Source organism: Eptesicus fuscus, chromosome 6, assembly GCF_027574615.1.
Source record: "Eptesicus fuscus isolate TK198812 chromosome 6, DD_ASM_mEF_20220401, whole genome shotgun sequence".
Lineage (NCBI taxonomy): Eukaryota > Metazoa > Chordata > Mammalia > Chiroptera > Vespertilionidae > Eptesicus > Eptesicus fuscus.
This window is the reverse complement of record NC_072478.1, coordinates 2,474,665-2,490,048: the sequence shown is the minus strand read 5'-3', so window position 1 is coordinate 2,490,048 and position 15,384 is coordinate 2,474,665. Positions and strand designations below refer to the sequence as shown.

The window sequence follows — 15,384 nt, the reverse complement described above, 5'->3', positions numbered from 1 at the left end:
TATTAGCAAGTTTGAAGAAGAAAATAAAAAGTACCCATAATGTTCCCATTCCTATATCAGTGTCATCATTATAACTTGCATGTATAACTTTATAATCATTCTAGTAGTGGGCATGGGATTTTTCTATCCACATTTTTACCATTATTTTACTACATAGTCATAATTTTTAGTGACAGCAGAATTTCCACTGAATGTTTATACCATGATTTATTTAATATTTAGGTTCGTTTTTTCTGTTATAAATACTGCTATCATACTATAAACACATGTTATTGCCCGATATTTTTGTGGGCACTATAGTTGTAATTATTGGGTCAAGGGGTATGACATACCTGCCAAATAAATAATGATATTTAATGAATGAGAAGTACTTACTAAATGTCATTTCATCTCCAAGGTAATTTGTTAGACTGAGGGCTATATGTCATTTTCATAGATTTAGAAAGATTCATAAAAACTTATATTTACTATTTTTATATTTTTCTTTATTAGGGTAAACAATTGAGTGACACTGATTTTTTTCTCCATATTTCTTTAAAAATATATTCTTGATTTCAGAGAGGGAGGGAGAGGGAGAGAGAGAGATAGAAACATCAATGATGAGAATCATTGATCCGCTGCCTCCTGCACATCCTCTACTGGGGATCAAGCCCACAACAAGGGCATGTGCCCTTGACCGGAATTGAACCCTGGACGGACCCTTAAGTCTGCAGGCCGACGCTCTATCCACAGAGCCACACTAGCTAGGGCTCTCCATATTTTATTTATTTTGTTTCACAAATCCATTTAGGGTTGTTTTGTTTTCCATCTATAGCGTTCTAAAATGTTCTCATAGTATTTGTAAAAGTTCTGGATGATTCTGTTAGAATAGGCATGTTGTGCCATGTATACCTGCAGTTTACCTGGGAATTGCTGGAAGAAAATATTGGTCAGGGGTCTGAGAAGTGTTGGGTCGGGGTTTCTCTGTGTACATGGATCTGTTGTATGGTTGCTGTGGACGGGGGTGATCAGATGGGCGCACTTTGTGGGAAAGTGGTGTCTGTGGACAGTGATAGTGAGGCGGGATTTAGGCTAATTTCTTTCCTAGCCAAGTCTTGATGAGTCGGCAAAATAGGAGATCTTAGAAAAGTTTCATTTTTTTAGTTCGTTCAAATGCTGTTCTTGTTAAGCAAATGTGATGACCAAGTGCACAGGGAGAGGATGAGGAAGATTCGTGCCACACAGAGAGGTGTCTTCGTGTTCTCAGCACAGACATGACCACATCCATGTGTGAGTGAGTTTAGTTACATGGACTCGGAGGGCCGAGAGGCGCCTGCGCCAGCTTCTGTCGGTGACTTCTGGTGACTCGCGCTTTACAGAACGAAAGGAAGCGCTGGGGGAGGGTGCGTGAGCGCAGGCCGAGCTAGTGACCAGGTTCCAGTGCAGGTGCGTTTATTAGGGCGTTAGGTTCCAGTGGTGCAGGGTCGCAAGTAGGTCAGCTGGGACACAAGCGTCCTCCATAAAAACTTAAAAAATCAAGTTCATGTGACGACATGAGCCTCTGAGAACATGGTCAGTGTCCTTGTTGATGGGCTCGGAGCCTGAGGGGTCGCTGAGCTACTCCCGCTCTTCCTTCTGGGGAGAGGAGACCAAAGAGGCCGCAAAGCTGGGGGGACCAAAGCTGATGAGCTCAGAAGGCTGGTCAGAGGCCCAGGTGTGGCCAGCGGCCTCCGCTCCAGGCCCAGTGCTCTGCCTGGCCAGGAGCCCGAGGTTAGCTCTTTGTCTGCGTTCTCTCGGTGGGTTCAAGGGCAGACAGACAAAAGCCAAGAATGGGCAGGGAGGAAGGATGATGGTCCGCTGGCTGCACTGCGCCAGCCAGCCAGCACGAGGCTGGAGCGGTGAAGGCGCGGACAGTGCTCTTCGCGGAGTTATCAGGAGCCGTGTCCTCTGGGGCAGGCACCGGGCCGGCTGCTTGCCTCCTGGGGGGTGGGGCAGGCGAAGTCCTCTGCACGTGTCTGTCTCGTTGTGCAGGTACGGCAAGCAGGCCCCCGCCAGCCCCTTCGGGGAGAGCGCCGGGCCCATCTGGCTGGACGAGGTCAGCTGCTCCGGACGGGAGACCAGCCTCCTGCAGTGCTCCAGGCCGCCGTGGGGGCGCCACGACTGCAGCCACCGCGAGGACGTGGGCGTGGCCTGTGCCCCGCGCGGCGAGGGACACCGGCCATCTCTGGGTGAGGACACAGCTGCTGCGCTGCTGTCTGTCCCAGGCGCGGGGGAAGCGTCCGTCTGGGACCTTTCACTCTGGTCCCTGCATGTTCTCATGGTCAGTCATTTCCGTTAAAATATTAATCTTCTGAGTCTTCCCCGCAATGTTGTAAAATATCTGCTCCTCAAGGTACTTTTCTTTACCCGGAAGCCAGGTTTCCTACTCAGCGTGTACAGCCAAGCCCTCTGAGCGAGGGAGCAGCGAGGCTGCCATGCCCCCTCTCCTGCCGGAGTCAGAGATGCTGTGGTAACCAGCGGGGCTCACTTCTAACCTCGGCTGAGTCAGCCCCTTGGCGTCCTCCTGCTCTGAGACGGGGAAGCTTAAACCTCCTGCTGTAAAAGGGCAGGACATGGTCCCCGGTGTTCACCATGTTGGGCACTTAGGTAGTCAAGGGGCACGACTTCGCTCATTGGACCTAACGGTGCAATCCTGGGGCCTCCCTGCCCCCTCGGTCCGGCAGGGGAGACGCAGCGCCCTCCCGCGCCCTCAGAGGCCATACTCCAGTTGTCTCTTTCCTCTGTTCTCTGCCTGGCTCCCTTCTGCGCACGGGGGTCGATGTCTCCCCGGCTGAGTGACGAACAGTCAGCAGTGTCTGGGAATCGGACCTGGTTCTGGAAATGGACCCTCTCAGCCCAGGTGGCAGGTGTCTGGGGCATGGGGTGGTCTACTCAGTCCCGCTGCATCGGCCCAGGTGACAGAGTCCGTGTCCACACAGGTGCCATCGCCTACCTCCCTGCAGGCCTGTGTGGTTAAATAGGCCCCGGCTTAGGGCCGCTCATCTTCTCGGTCCTCCTGAAGGTCTTTCAGTTGTCGGAGTCTGGGCACATTGCTCAGAGATTCAGAAAGCTGAGGGTGCTCGCTATTAGTAAAACAGGCGTCCTGGTGACTCTGGGCTGCTTCGTGATGTGTCCATTCTCTCGCCGTCTGTGATGAACGTTGGAGCCACAGCTGCTCTTGGCATAGAATTGCAGGACTGTTTATTCTCCAGGGAGGTCCTTCCTCCCACGTATGACAAAGGACTGCCTTTGACAGGACCTCCGGAGACCGCGGATGGCGCAGTGAACAGCATCTTGGGCCCCGTGATAACGAGCGCAGGGCTCTTCCTGTTTGAGGGGTGACTGTGCACCTCAGCTTTAAATGTGAATAAGACGGTTCTCAAAATGAGCAGTCGTTCAGTAGACACTTTCTGCCTGGCAGTGTGTGACGGAGGGAATGTTTATCAGCAATGGCCTGGCTTAGTGAAGTAGCTCTGGGAGGAAGGCAGGCGGGCCGGTGGCTCGGGGAAGTTGGTGGAGCTTGGTTCTGCTGCGATGCCAGGCCCAGCAGAGCACAGAGCAGACCGGACTGGAGAGCCCGTCACAGGCACACAGGAGGGGGGCGAGGACGGGCGGAGGAGCCACCAAGCGCTTTCTGCCATTAGCAAACGCCTCTTCGTGCTTCTGTGTTGGTGTGGAACCTGCCGAGTGACCTTCCTTCATCAGCCGCGTACCCACTGCCGTAGTCTGCAAGCATGCATCATTGGGTCCCCTGTGGCCCCACTGTGGTCTCAGGGCCTGGCGCCGGAGACCCTTCTAGTACTAGTAACTGGGTAACGGAAAGCGTGTGCCTGCTTCGCTGGGGCTTCCGTAACAGGCACACTGCCTGCGGGCTTACCCTGCAGGCAGCTGTCTCAGCGCGGAGGCTGCAAGGCCAAGATCAAGGTGCGGGCAGCAGTGGTTCCTCCAGGCCTGGGAGGGAGGGACTGCGTCAGGCCTCTCTGTGGCTGGGCACGGCTGCTTGTCCCTGCGTCTCTGCCTCTGGGTCTGTCTGTCCACATTCCCCTTTTTATGGGGACACCAGTCATATTGGATTAGGGCCCACCCCACAGCCTCACAGTTTAACCCTGAGAGCCTGCAAGCACAGCGGGCTAGCTGCACACCACTCCCGGCGTCGGCAGACACGGGAAACCACACATGTCTGTGTTTGCTTGCGGTCAGGTGCTCAGCTCCTGCAGCCTGCCGTCCGTATGACGTAGCCTCCTTGGCATCAGCAGCAGGAGGAGGTCTGAGGTGCTCCCTGTGAGCGCCCCTGTTCTCTGCCTCGGCCTCGTCCCAGCCACAGGCCGGCGTGTCTGCTCATGCTTTCTGAGGGTCTCAGCGGAGCTGCTCACGGTGAGCGAACAGGCACGAGATAGCACAGCTCCAAGTTAATGTCTTACTCCTTAGAAGTCAGTGGTAATAAAATCAGGCTCGACTTTATTATTTTGTTTTATTTTATTTTTTAAATATATATTTTTTATTGACACTAGAGAGGAAGGGTTAGATAGAAACATCAGTGATGAGAGAGAATCATGGATCGGCTGCCTCCTCACACTGGGGATCGAGCCCACAACCTGGGCGTGTGCCCTGACCAGGAATCAAACTGTGACCTCCTGGTTCCTAGGTTGGCACTAAACCACTGAGCCACGCCGGCGGGCGATGCATGACTTTACAGTGTCCCTCCCGACCCCCTCCTCCCTCCCTCCCTCCCTCCCTCCCTCCCTCCCCAGCAGCTGGCGCCTGCCCTCCCTCTGCTGCCGCTCCAAGTGCTGGGACTGCAGAGCTGAGCAGTGGCCTCACAGCTTCACAAGATAAGGCCAGAGAGGGGAGTTTTTGTTGTCCCTTCTCTCTCCGCTGCCCAGCTGACTGCGAGCTGCCTTTAAAAACAAGTAGTGTTTGGGGAAGTCTCTTCCGTTCGTGTGTTTGGCTGCCCTGATACTTTCGGATCATGCCCTAGGTTTTCCCATCAGACTGGTGGACGGAGAAAATGAGAGAGAGGGGCGAGTGGAGGTTTTCCTCAAGGGCCAGTGGGGAACCATCTGTGATGACGGCTGGACTGACAGGAACGCGGCTGTGACCTGTCGGCAGCTCGGCTACAGGTAAGGGAGCCTGATTACTTCAGGAACACTTCTGAGTCTCTAAAGCCTTGTTCCAATGAGTTATTTCTTGAACATTAATTTATAAATCTCATTCAGAATTGTAAAGAATACTAAGTAGAGTGTTTAAAATTTTCTGTCTTCTCACAAGAGACATATGATATGTCACATACACATGTAGCTTATTTAATAACAAATCTATGTATATAAAAGCCTAATATGCAGTGTCTCCTCTGGAGGGAGTTCGACTGACAGGGAGTTTGATTGCTTGCTATGATGTGTGCTGACCACCAGGGGGCAGCGTGGAACAAAGGAAGGCCCCAGCCGGCAGCTGGGGAAGGGAGGCCCCAGCAGGGAACAGCAGCGCTAGAGACCCTACCAGTGCACTGGGCCTCTGGTTGTGTAATAACTCTTGACGACGCCATATACTGCTGTCAGCAGGGGCTAAGCTAGCCTTTCCTGCGTGGTGTCTGTCCCGTGCTGTCGCCGTGAGAGGCTGTGGAGTTGGTGAGAGTGAGTGGCTTTCAGTGTACAGGGCAGTGACGCTCTGTAAACTCACTGACAGCGAGCCCTGCGCCTTGGCTTCCGAGCGGAGGCCAAACTGGACACTGCTCTGCCTTCCTTCGTCCGGCTCCCGGGCTGGCAGACGGCCAGCCTTGGCAGTCTCCAGCTGCCTTTTGTCTTTGCCTTCCCTGTGCTTTCTCTGTGGGCACTTTCACCGCCTCGATGGCCCCACGCTGGTGCCTAGCTTTCCTGAGCGCAGAGGCTGTGCGCGTCTGCGGGAGCGTCCGCGGGCTCCCAGGCTCACTCAGCCCCAGGCCCAGCGATCACTCAGCCCTCACCAGCCTGAAGGAGGACGCTTGTTGCCACTGTGAGAGCTGACCCGGAGAGGCAGGCCCCCTCCTGTGGCCTCCTCCCGCCATGCAGGGGTTTGAGGCTTCGTGCACGTGTACAGTGAGTGTGCAAATATCTGGAACGTGTTCCGTGTAGAGGGCTAGGATGTTTCAGCTAATGCACACACACTGTCCAGCTCATAGTACGTTATGAATAGTGGTTTGGATTTTAAGCTATACCCTTTTTTACACATCTGTGTATATAAATTTAACTAGTTAATCTATGCAGGATACATTTTTATTTTTTAAAGTATTTCTGTTTTATTTATTTATTTGTTATTTTATTTATTTAATTATTTTTAAAATATATTTTTATTGATTTTTTACAGAGAGGAAGGAAGAGGAATAGATAGCTAGAAACATAGATGAGAGAGAAACATTGATCAGCTGCCTCCTGCACACCCCCTGCTGGGGATGTGCCAGCAACCAAGGTACATGCCCTTGACCGGAATCGAACCTGGGACCCTTCGGTCCGCAGGCCGACGCTCTATCCACTGAGCCAAACCGGCTTCAGCTCTGTTTTATTTATTTATTTTGTTAATCCTCACCTGAGGATATTTTTCCCAATGTTTTCTCAGGGAGTGGAAGGGAGGGAGGGAGGGAGAGAGAAACATGGATGTGAGAGAGACACATGGATTGGTTGCCTCCAGCATGAGCTCTGACCAGGGTCGGGAAATGAACCTTCAACCCAGGTACATGCCCTTGACCAGAAGCAAGCCCTCCACCCTTTGGTGCACAGGCTGACGCTCTAACCACTGAGCAATGCCAGCCAGGACTAAATTATTCCTATTTTAATAAAAATTCAAAATTAATTGTCTAATGTTTTAATTCAAAGTTTGTTTTCTGTTACTCAGATACTATAAGTTACTGCTCAGTTTTGGACCCAGTTACAATTCCAGTTGTCCTCTGGCCAGAGAGTGCATTATTGGTGATCACATTTTCAGTGTCCGCATTAGCATGTGACATGGATTTCTAGCTTTGAAAAATGTAGGCTGTAGAGGCAGGCAGGATGAGCCTACCTTAGATGCCCACGTGAACTTTGTCAGTGATTCATTTTGTTTCCTTTCTCACACTCCTTCCTCCATTTGAACACACACACACACACACACACACACACACACACATATATATTACATTCCCAGGGAATTTCCTTATTTAAAATCAGCCATTAAAGAACATTGCTGTTTGAGACCGTTTTATTGTTCATACTTTAGTTTTTCTTTTTTTTCTTCCTTTTCTAAAAAAAAGACAACAAGCTGATTATTAGAAAGAGAGGAAGGGAGAGGGAGAGAGAGAAAAACATTAATGTGAGAGTGAAACATCAGTCAGCTGCCTCCTGCACGCCCTCCACTGGGGATCAAGCTGACAACCTGGGCATGTGCCCTGAAGGGGAATGGAACCATGACCTCTAAGTGCCCAGGGCGACGCCCAACCACTGAACCACACTGGCTAGGGCCATACTTTAGTTTTTCTATAGACATGATCCAGGCAATCTCATGGTATGTTGGAAATATGAAGGGAAAGGCCAAGTTCGATCCTCACATTGTGTTGGAGCCACAGTTAAGGAAGGAAGAAGTCCCTAAGCACACCCATCAATGCATTTTCACTTCCATCTACGTTTGTCATTGCTTTTTACTTATCACCACTTAGTCCATTCTACGTTCAACTCAAATGGTGAACAGAAGTGAGAAATAGTCCAGATTAATGAACATTAATGAACGTCTGCAGCAATTTTCCATGGTGTTTCTGTCACAATGATTAAGAAAAGCACTGAAAGAATATTTTACTTTATAATTGTTTTTCTTTTAAATAAAGTCTCTTAGTAAGTAAAACAGTAATTTAATGCTACTATATAACAAATTGGATAATCACCTTCTAGTGCAGGGGTCCTCAAACTTTTTAAACAGGGGGCCAGTTCACTGTCCCTCAGACCGTTGGAGGGCCGGACTATAGTTTAAAGAAAACAACTATGAACAAATTCCTATGCACACTGCTAAGTCGGCTGCTAAGCAGGACAGGCAGCGGCGGCAAAAACACCCGGCGGGCCGGATAAATGTCCTCGGCGGGCCGCATGTGGCCCGCGGGCCGTAGTTTGAAGACCCCTGTTCTAGTGCATAATCCACTCCTTCCCATCAAATAGTGTTTAAATGAGAATCATTTAGGTATTTGCTCTGTGAATGTACTTGAACATTTTAATGCCTTCCCACTAGGAAGTGGGATTTCCTGGGAGAACATGCACATAACTGTGAACGGGTTGTGACTAGAGCAGGGGTCTTTTCCCTGTGTTTGATTGTTAAAAGTCTTCGATAAAGCATTTATTTGTAGACACCAATCAAGAAAACCTTAAAGCTGTTAAGGCGTGGACCTTATTGGTAAGAAGTCCGGAGGCCCGTTCCGAGCCAGCTCTATGCTAGGGAGGGTTAGTCCTTGGAAGCACTGAGAGTCAAAATAGCATTATAATGCACTTCCTTACTGGGAGAAACAGAACCGAAGTGATGGAACCAGGAAAGGTGATGGTGACTAACTGAGACGTGCTTAGAGTCACCAGCAAGTCAGCCGCCTTATTCCTGAGGGGTCACGTGATGTCTGGAGCTCCAGCACATGGGCACATTGTCTCCGAAGCCTGAGAGAGATGTGCTGTCCGCTAGCTCGCTAAGGTAGACTAAACAGCCCGAAGCAGAAGGACGGTCCACCCCCTTTGAACTTCCTGCCAGTCCATTAGCATAGGCCTCCATGTGGCTTTCTTCCAGAACTGCACGACTATTAGCGCGGTCTCCCTTAAAACAACTTAGAATCTGTGGGCCTTTGCTGTTAGGCAGAGACCTAATATCAAGTGTATTCAATGTAGATGTGTGTGCTCCCATACCATGTGTGTGCGCACCCTCCTGCAGGAGGAGAGCTATTTGTCTTGCAAAAAGAAAAGTATATCTCATTGTGTCTCACACCTCAGAAGCTGCACAGGGTTTCAGGTCTGGCGTATTTGTACATGACATTTAAAAATAGAGCAGTCACATCCCTCTTTAGTCACATCCAATGAAATATAAATATCACCGGGAGTGACATTCTGTCACTCAGTTTAAAAATACACGAGCAAGCTCTTCTTTGACCTTCACAAATTTCACATAGCTTGTTTTCCTCCTTAAACTTGTAATTTAAATTGCTTTCCCCACAGAATTCATTATGCTTTAAAAAATGTGTGTGTACATATATATACATATATACACGTGTCTGTGTGGCGGGCGCCTCTCAGCCTCGGTGCTCTCTTGCAGGGGCCCCGCCAGGGCGCGGGCCATGGCGTACTTTGGGGAAGGAAGGGGGCCCATCCACATGGACAACGTGGCGTGCACGGGCAGCGAGCGGGCCCTCGCCGACTGCCTCAAACAGGAGATCGGGAGGCACAACTGTCGCCACAGTGAAGACGCGGGCGTTATTTGTGATTATTTTGGCAAGAAAGCTCCAGGTAACGGTGATAAAGGTAAGTCCCCTTCTGGCCCCTGCAGCCCCCCCAGTCATGACTGGGAGCAGTACCCCCATAGCCGAGCCCCAGCCCAGGAATGCCCGGCCGCCCCGGTGCTGCGCTGCGGGGAGGAGCCAGGGCCGCTCCTGCCCAGACGCTCTGCAGGCAGTCACCGTCCGAGTCGTCGGCGTCCTGAAAGCCCGAGTTGACATTTACTTCATAAAAAGAAATGAAAATATGAGGATGAATACCAGAAGGGCACTTCTCCTCATCCTGACATTTAAAACAACAGGGATAATTTTTTAAATAGAAGAAGAAATTATTTTTTGTAGATTTTATTTTGTGAAATTAAAAATGTCAGGGAAAGGAGAAAGAACATTTTCATAGGAGACGGTCACTGATGTGTTATGCTTAAATAGAAGAGTTCTTGAAAGCTCCGAGTGTAATTTTGATGAAACAAGTACTGCTTTAACCAGTTAACTGCCATGCGTCCAAAACGGAAGCCACCCTGCGAATTATAGCCGCTTACGGCGTGCACCGGGGTAAGTGAGTAAGCGGAAGCACTCGCTGTTTGGAGAAAACTGGCCCTGTTGTCTGAAAAGAGCCATCGCCTCTTCATTTACACGGACTGGAGTTCACAGTCGTGACGAGCTGCGTTTCATAGCTGCCCAGGAGCAGACGGTACATAAGCTGGGCCTCGTTCATGAAGTTCTTCACTATCTGAGCGGCTTTGGAATGTAGAGAGAAACATTTACAACCCTTTGTGCTCGGAGACACGTATTTATATGCACGACAAATAGGAGTTGGTGAGCTAGTTCTTCCTAAGTGTTGGTTATAACTTATTTTTATTAAATTCCCTTCAGTAATTCAGTTATATTCCACTTGTAACCTCCAGTTACAAGTGGAATATAACTAGTAGAACATTCTTTCAATTATTCCTTAAGCAAAAGAAAAACATAAAAACCCAGTAATTGTAAAATGTTTCACTATATTTACTATATTCCCATGTAAACCTATTTTAAAGTATGACATAGATTTATTTCTCCATGATTTATGCATTTGTTCTTATGCCTTCTTAGAGTTAATCCTCACCCAAGGATATTTTCCCATTGATTTTTAGAGAGAGTGGAAGGGAGACAGAGAGAGAGAGAGAGCGAGAGAGAGAGAGAGAGAGAGAGAGAGAGAGAGAGAGAGAGATCAATGTGAGAGAGACACGTTGATTGGTTGCCTCCCGCACATGCCCAGACCTGGGGCCAGGATTGATCCTGTGAGCCAGGTACGTGCCCTTGACTAGAATTGAACCTGGGGCCCTTCGGTCATGGGCTGATGCTTTATCTACGGAACCAAACAGCCAGGACAGGCCTTCCTAGAGTTGTAGCAGTGTGTATTTTGATACATCTCCATGGGTCCAGTGCTACTGTACGTCAGATAAAATATTTTTTCGCAGACTCCCCAGATCGTAGTCTGGCTCATTCACTGTTGCTTCTGTGTTGAGGCTCCAGACCTAGTGACCGACTGCTAGAAGGTGATTCAGACTTGAGCCGTTGGTCATCTGAGGGGTCCTTTTATAAATGGGCTTCATTTAGCCTCTTAATCGTTGTAGCAGTGGACGTTGTGGGCTTTGATAGATTTTCCGTCCTTGCAAGCTGGTGCTCTGCTCAGAATGAGGTCAGCGCCAGCCCTGCTGGCTCAGTATGACCTCGTCCCTGCTTGGCAGCATCCCGCTGGCCTGGCTCGGAGGGTTCCTGCAAACGTATGTTCTCCCACATATTAGAGTTGGCAGTGCCAGTGAGAGGCCTGGCGTCCTGCGGTGAGGACCCAGCCTGAGCATGAGCTCATGTGGCACCTTGCGGGACCTCCTCCATAGGACATGCTAGTGCTGACTTCCTGCTGGGCCACCCTCTCCTGGTTACCAAGGCAACCGTTGGTGCTGACAGGACTCCATGTCCTCACCCAGAGAGACAGTCTTTACCTACCCTTTATACCAGTGATGGCGAACCTATGACACGCGTGTCAGCACTGACACACATAGCCATTTCTGATGACACGTGGCCGCTGAGGTGGCCGCATGCCGAGGATGAAACATTTGCTGCTCCTGAGGATGAAACATTTGCGACATAATGTTTTTTCCTCAAAGTGACACACTACCCGAGTTATGCTCAGTTTTTTGGCGAAGTTTGACACACCAAGCTCAAAAGGTTGCCCATCACTGCTTTATACACATGTACTTCCCCAAAGAGCAGAATGCTCACCTGTCAATTCTACCTTCTGAAACATTGAAAAGTTAGCTATACCTAGATTTCATCTGCTTTTGCACACCACTTATCATATATTTTTAATTTGGCTCTTTTGTTTATGCTCTTGCTGTAAAGTTTGTTATCTTGGAAGTGTGATTGAATACAGTTTTCCAACCCAGCCAGAGTGGCTCAGTGGTTGAGCGTCGACCTATGAACCAGGAGGTCACAGGTTCGATTCCCAGTCGGGGCACATGCCTGGGTTGCGGGCTCAGTCCCCAGTGGGGGGCGTGCAGGAGGCAGCTGATCCATGATTCTCATCATTGATGTTTCTCTCTCTCTTCCTCTCCTTTCCTCTCTGAAATCAATAAAAATATATTTAAAAAGTTATTTAAAAAGTGCTTACAGCTCTTCTTGAATTATCTAGCAGGTCTTCCGGTTTTTACCGGAAGGCCCTAAAAAATAAATGAATGAATGAATGAATGAATGCAGTTTGCCACCTGAAGGGGCGCAGTAAGCCCTGTGGCGTGTTGATATGGGAGTCGGTGTGCATGTGGGTCAGCTGCCCTCTGAGGGAGGCGCTGCCCTCAGGTGCCTGTGCACACAGGGCTGGCGGAGGGCTGTGTGTGAAAAGCAAGGGACTAGGCCACTGTGGGCTGCGGTTGGTGTTCCCGAAGCCCTAGCAGCCTCTCCCCAGCAGAGGAGGCGTGTAGGTTCTGATGGGTCAGATCCGGAACCGGAAACCGAGTGCCCGCTCTGCGTGAGTGGCGCTGCCTTGGGGCGTGAGAAGGCAGCGTTTGGCTCTGTCAGGGAAGCAGCCGATCGTTTGAGGAAGAGGCGTTTGACACGGAGCAGGAGCAGCGGGGTCTGTGTGACTGCTTCCCGCCCTCGATCTGACAGTAATTCCTACCGTTTCTGCCCAGCGCCCGTCCCATCCGCCTGTGGGCTCCGACCGCTGCACCGTCGGCAGAAGCGCATCGTTGGCGGGAAGAACTCTCTAAGGTAAAGGTCCTCGGGAGACCCTCAGGTCAGAGGTACCGGGATGCACTCGGGTGCAAACGGGGCGTGATTTACTCGTGGTGTTTTCCAATCAAACCCGGCCACGCTGCGCACCCGGGCCTGTGCGGTGCTCACGCCGCTGTCCCCATTCCGAGCTGCTGAGCGCGCGGCAGAAACCAGCTCCACCCGGAGATCCGAGCGAGCGCAGCTGCAGAATTCACTGCGTGTAGCAGCTGTTCCTTCTGGACTTGGCTCCTGTTCACACGGTTATTTTGCTGCTGGATTTACTGCGCTTTGCCCAGTGAATGCTCTTCAGGCTGCTTTGGGGAGGGTGTGGGGAGGGTGTGAGGCGGGAAGCACCCTTCTCATCCCGAAGCACAGAGGAGGGGCTGGTTTCTGGAATGGGGTGCCCAGGTGCCGGTCTGTGCAGGGCGGGGGGCACCGTATTACGGCAGGGGGATCTTTCATCCGGGCCCTTTGATGCCCCCCAAGCCTGCCAGTCGTTGTCCTAAGGATGCTCCCCTGCCTCTCCTGGACCTTGATGAGCCGCCTGCTTTCTTCCAGGGGCGGCTGGCCCTGGCAGGTGTCGCTGCGCCTCAGGTCCCCCCGCGGGGACGGCCGGCTCCTCTGCGGGGCCACGCTGCTGAGCAGCTGCTGGGTGCTGACGGCCGCGCACTGCTTCAAGAGGTACGTCCACTCAGACAGCCCTCCCTCCAGTCCCTTCCCGCCCTCCCCCCCAGCACGAGGCGGGGCCAGGTCTGTGCCGCACCTGGCCTCCGAGGGAGCGAGGGAGGGGCCCAGGCGTGAGGGCCCTCAGGGAGCTCCCCGCTGCCCTGGTGTTAGAGAAAGCCTCCACTTGGGGGAACAGAAGGTGGTGTTTGGGGGAGGCATGCCCGAGGGTGACATGGTGCCGAGAGCTAGCCGAGACCCTGGTTATCTGGTTAGGAAGGTGGGGAGGGTGCAGGCTCGGTGTTCTGGTCCTTTGGGTCATGGTGTTGGTGTTTTATTTTCTCTGTTTGTACCTTCTAGAGTCAGGTGGCATCCTGATTATTTCCTCCTGTCACAAACAGTCTCGGTTCCAGCTGAAGTCTCCCAGTTCAGAGACACCCCTCCCCCCCCCCCCACACACACACAGGAAGTCATGGAGTAGGGTCCCAGTGCTCAGGTGGGGGTTTGCTCTGCAGCCCGCTGGCCTTGCCACTGTCCCTGCTCGGGGTCCCAGCCCGACCCCCTGCCTCCCTGTCCCTGCTCCGGATCCCAGCCCACCAGCCTTCCCTCCTGTCCCTGCTTGGGGTCCCAGCCCACCAGCCTTCCCCCTTGTCCCTGCTCGGGGTCCCACTCATGGCCATTTCCCAGCCTGAACTTGGTGGAGTGCTGGGAATGACTGGAGCAGGTGATGGGTGTGGAGTCCCACTATGCGCACCTCATCCTGTGCATTTGAAAGTGCTCCTAGTCACGCTTTAAATAAACTGGGCACCATGTTGTGAAAAAGTTCTCCCAAGCGACCTTTGATGTCTGGATTTCCACGAGCTGTGCTGTGGCCTCCTGTAGATCCGCATCCCTCCGCGGGACTGCTCCCTTCAGCGGAATTCAGCTCCTGCTGAGAGGAACACAGTTGCCGTGTCCCCCTGCGATGGCTGGCTGGTGGCTTCCATGGGCGCGGGGCTGACGGGGACACCCTGCCAGTTTCCCGGGACGCGCAGGTGGCTGGTCCTGGCCCAGGGCGTCATTGCCGCCGCCGAGTTCTCAGGCTGCGCCCGGGCTCCGCGGAGTTACGGCCGGAGCTGCCTGGCGCTGATGGTGGCACAGTGACCTGGCTGCGCCTCAGACTCACCCCTGCGTGATGCTGCCAACATTTTTAATTCTGCCTGTCCTCGAGGGTTGGGATTTTTTAAAAATCCATTTGCCTGACGAGTGTTGTCTTTCATGAACTCTTTGCTTCCGTCCTTGGCCTGCTTTTCCATGGGGTTATCTTTTGTCATTGCTTTTTAAGTGTTTGACTGTTCTGTGAGCACAGTCCTTGTCATGTGCCATAAATACCTTTTCTCAGCCAGGGCGTGGCTTTTCTTAGGAAGATATTTCAATTTTAATCTACCGAAATGTGTCTACCTTTTCCCTTAAAGTTTATAAATGCTTTGTAGATCTTACTTTAAAAATCTTCCCTTGCCTCATATATTGAAGCATTCTCTTATTTTTGTACTAAAAGTAGTTAGTTTTTATGTATAGATTTTCCTGTTTGCAGTCTGTTTTGTGTGGCATCTGGGGGAGGAAGGGACCTGGTTAATATTCTCCTTTTGGGTGGTTCCCAGCGCGTTGGTGAACACCCGTTCTTCCCGCCGTCGTTTCCGTCCGAGCTCCCGTGCATCTCGTGTTAGGGTCTCGTCACCGCCTCTCGTCTGCTGGGTGGGTATTTGTGGGCATCGCCACGTGAGGACGCTCCATCTTACATCGCCTTGTCATCCCGGGATGGCACCTGACTGGGGGAGCTTGAGAGCCACCTGGGCGCCAGGTAACACAACACATTCACGTGTTACCCGAGTGGCACAGATAAAAAAGACTGGTCATTCAGTAACAGCTGATTATTGAGCTCCGATGTTCCCAGGCTCTAGAGAGAGAGTGGCGGACAGACAGACAGGACCCTTGCTTTCATATGCGTTCTCCGTGTA

General features: G+C 51.5%; 1 protein-coding gene and 1 non-coding gene across 2 annotated transcripts in view; both read left to right on the top strand.

Moving 5' to 3' along the window:
- PRSS12 (serine protease 12) overlaps positions 1-15,384 on the top strand; it is a 65,153-nt gene that overhangs the window by 40,416 nt on the left and 9,353 nt on the right. The window contains 5 exon segments of the mRNA XM_054718300.1: positions 2,011-2,207; positions 4,997-5,138; positions 9,298-9,503; positions 12,643-12,721; positions 13,283-13,405. Coding sequence (XP_054574275.1) covers positions 2,011-2,207; positions 4,997-5,138; positions 9,298-9,503; positions 12,643-12,721; positions 13,283-13,405 — 747 coding nt within the window.
- On the top strand, positions 12,116-12,177 carry LOC129149593 (U7 small nuclear RNA). Its single transcript, XR_008556471.1, has one exon. It is a non-coding gene; the product is annotated as a U7 small nuclear RNA (small nuclear RNA).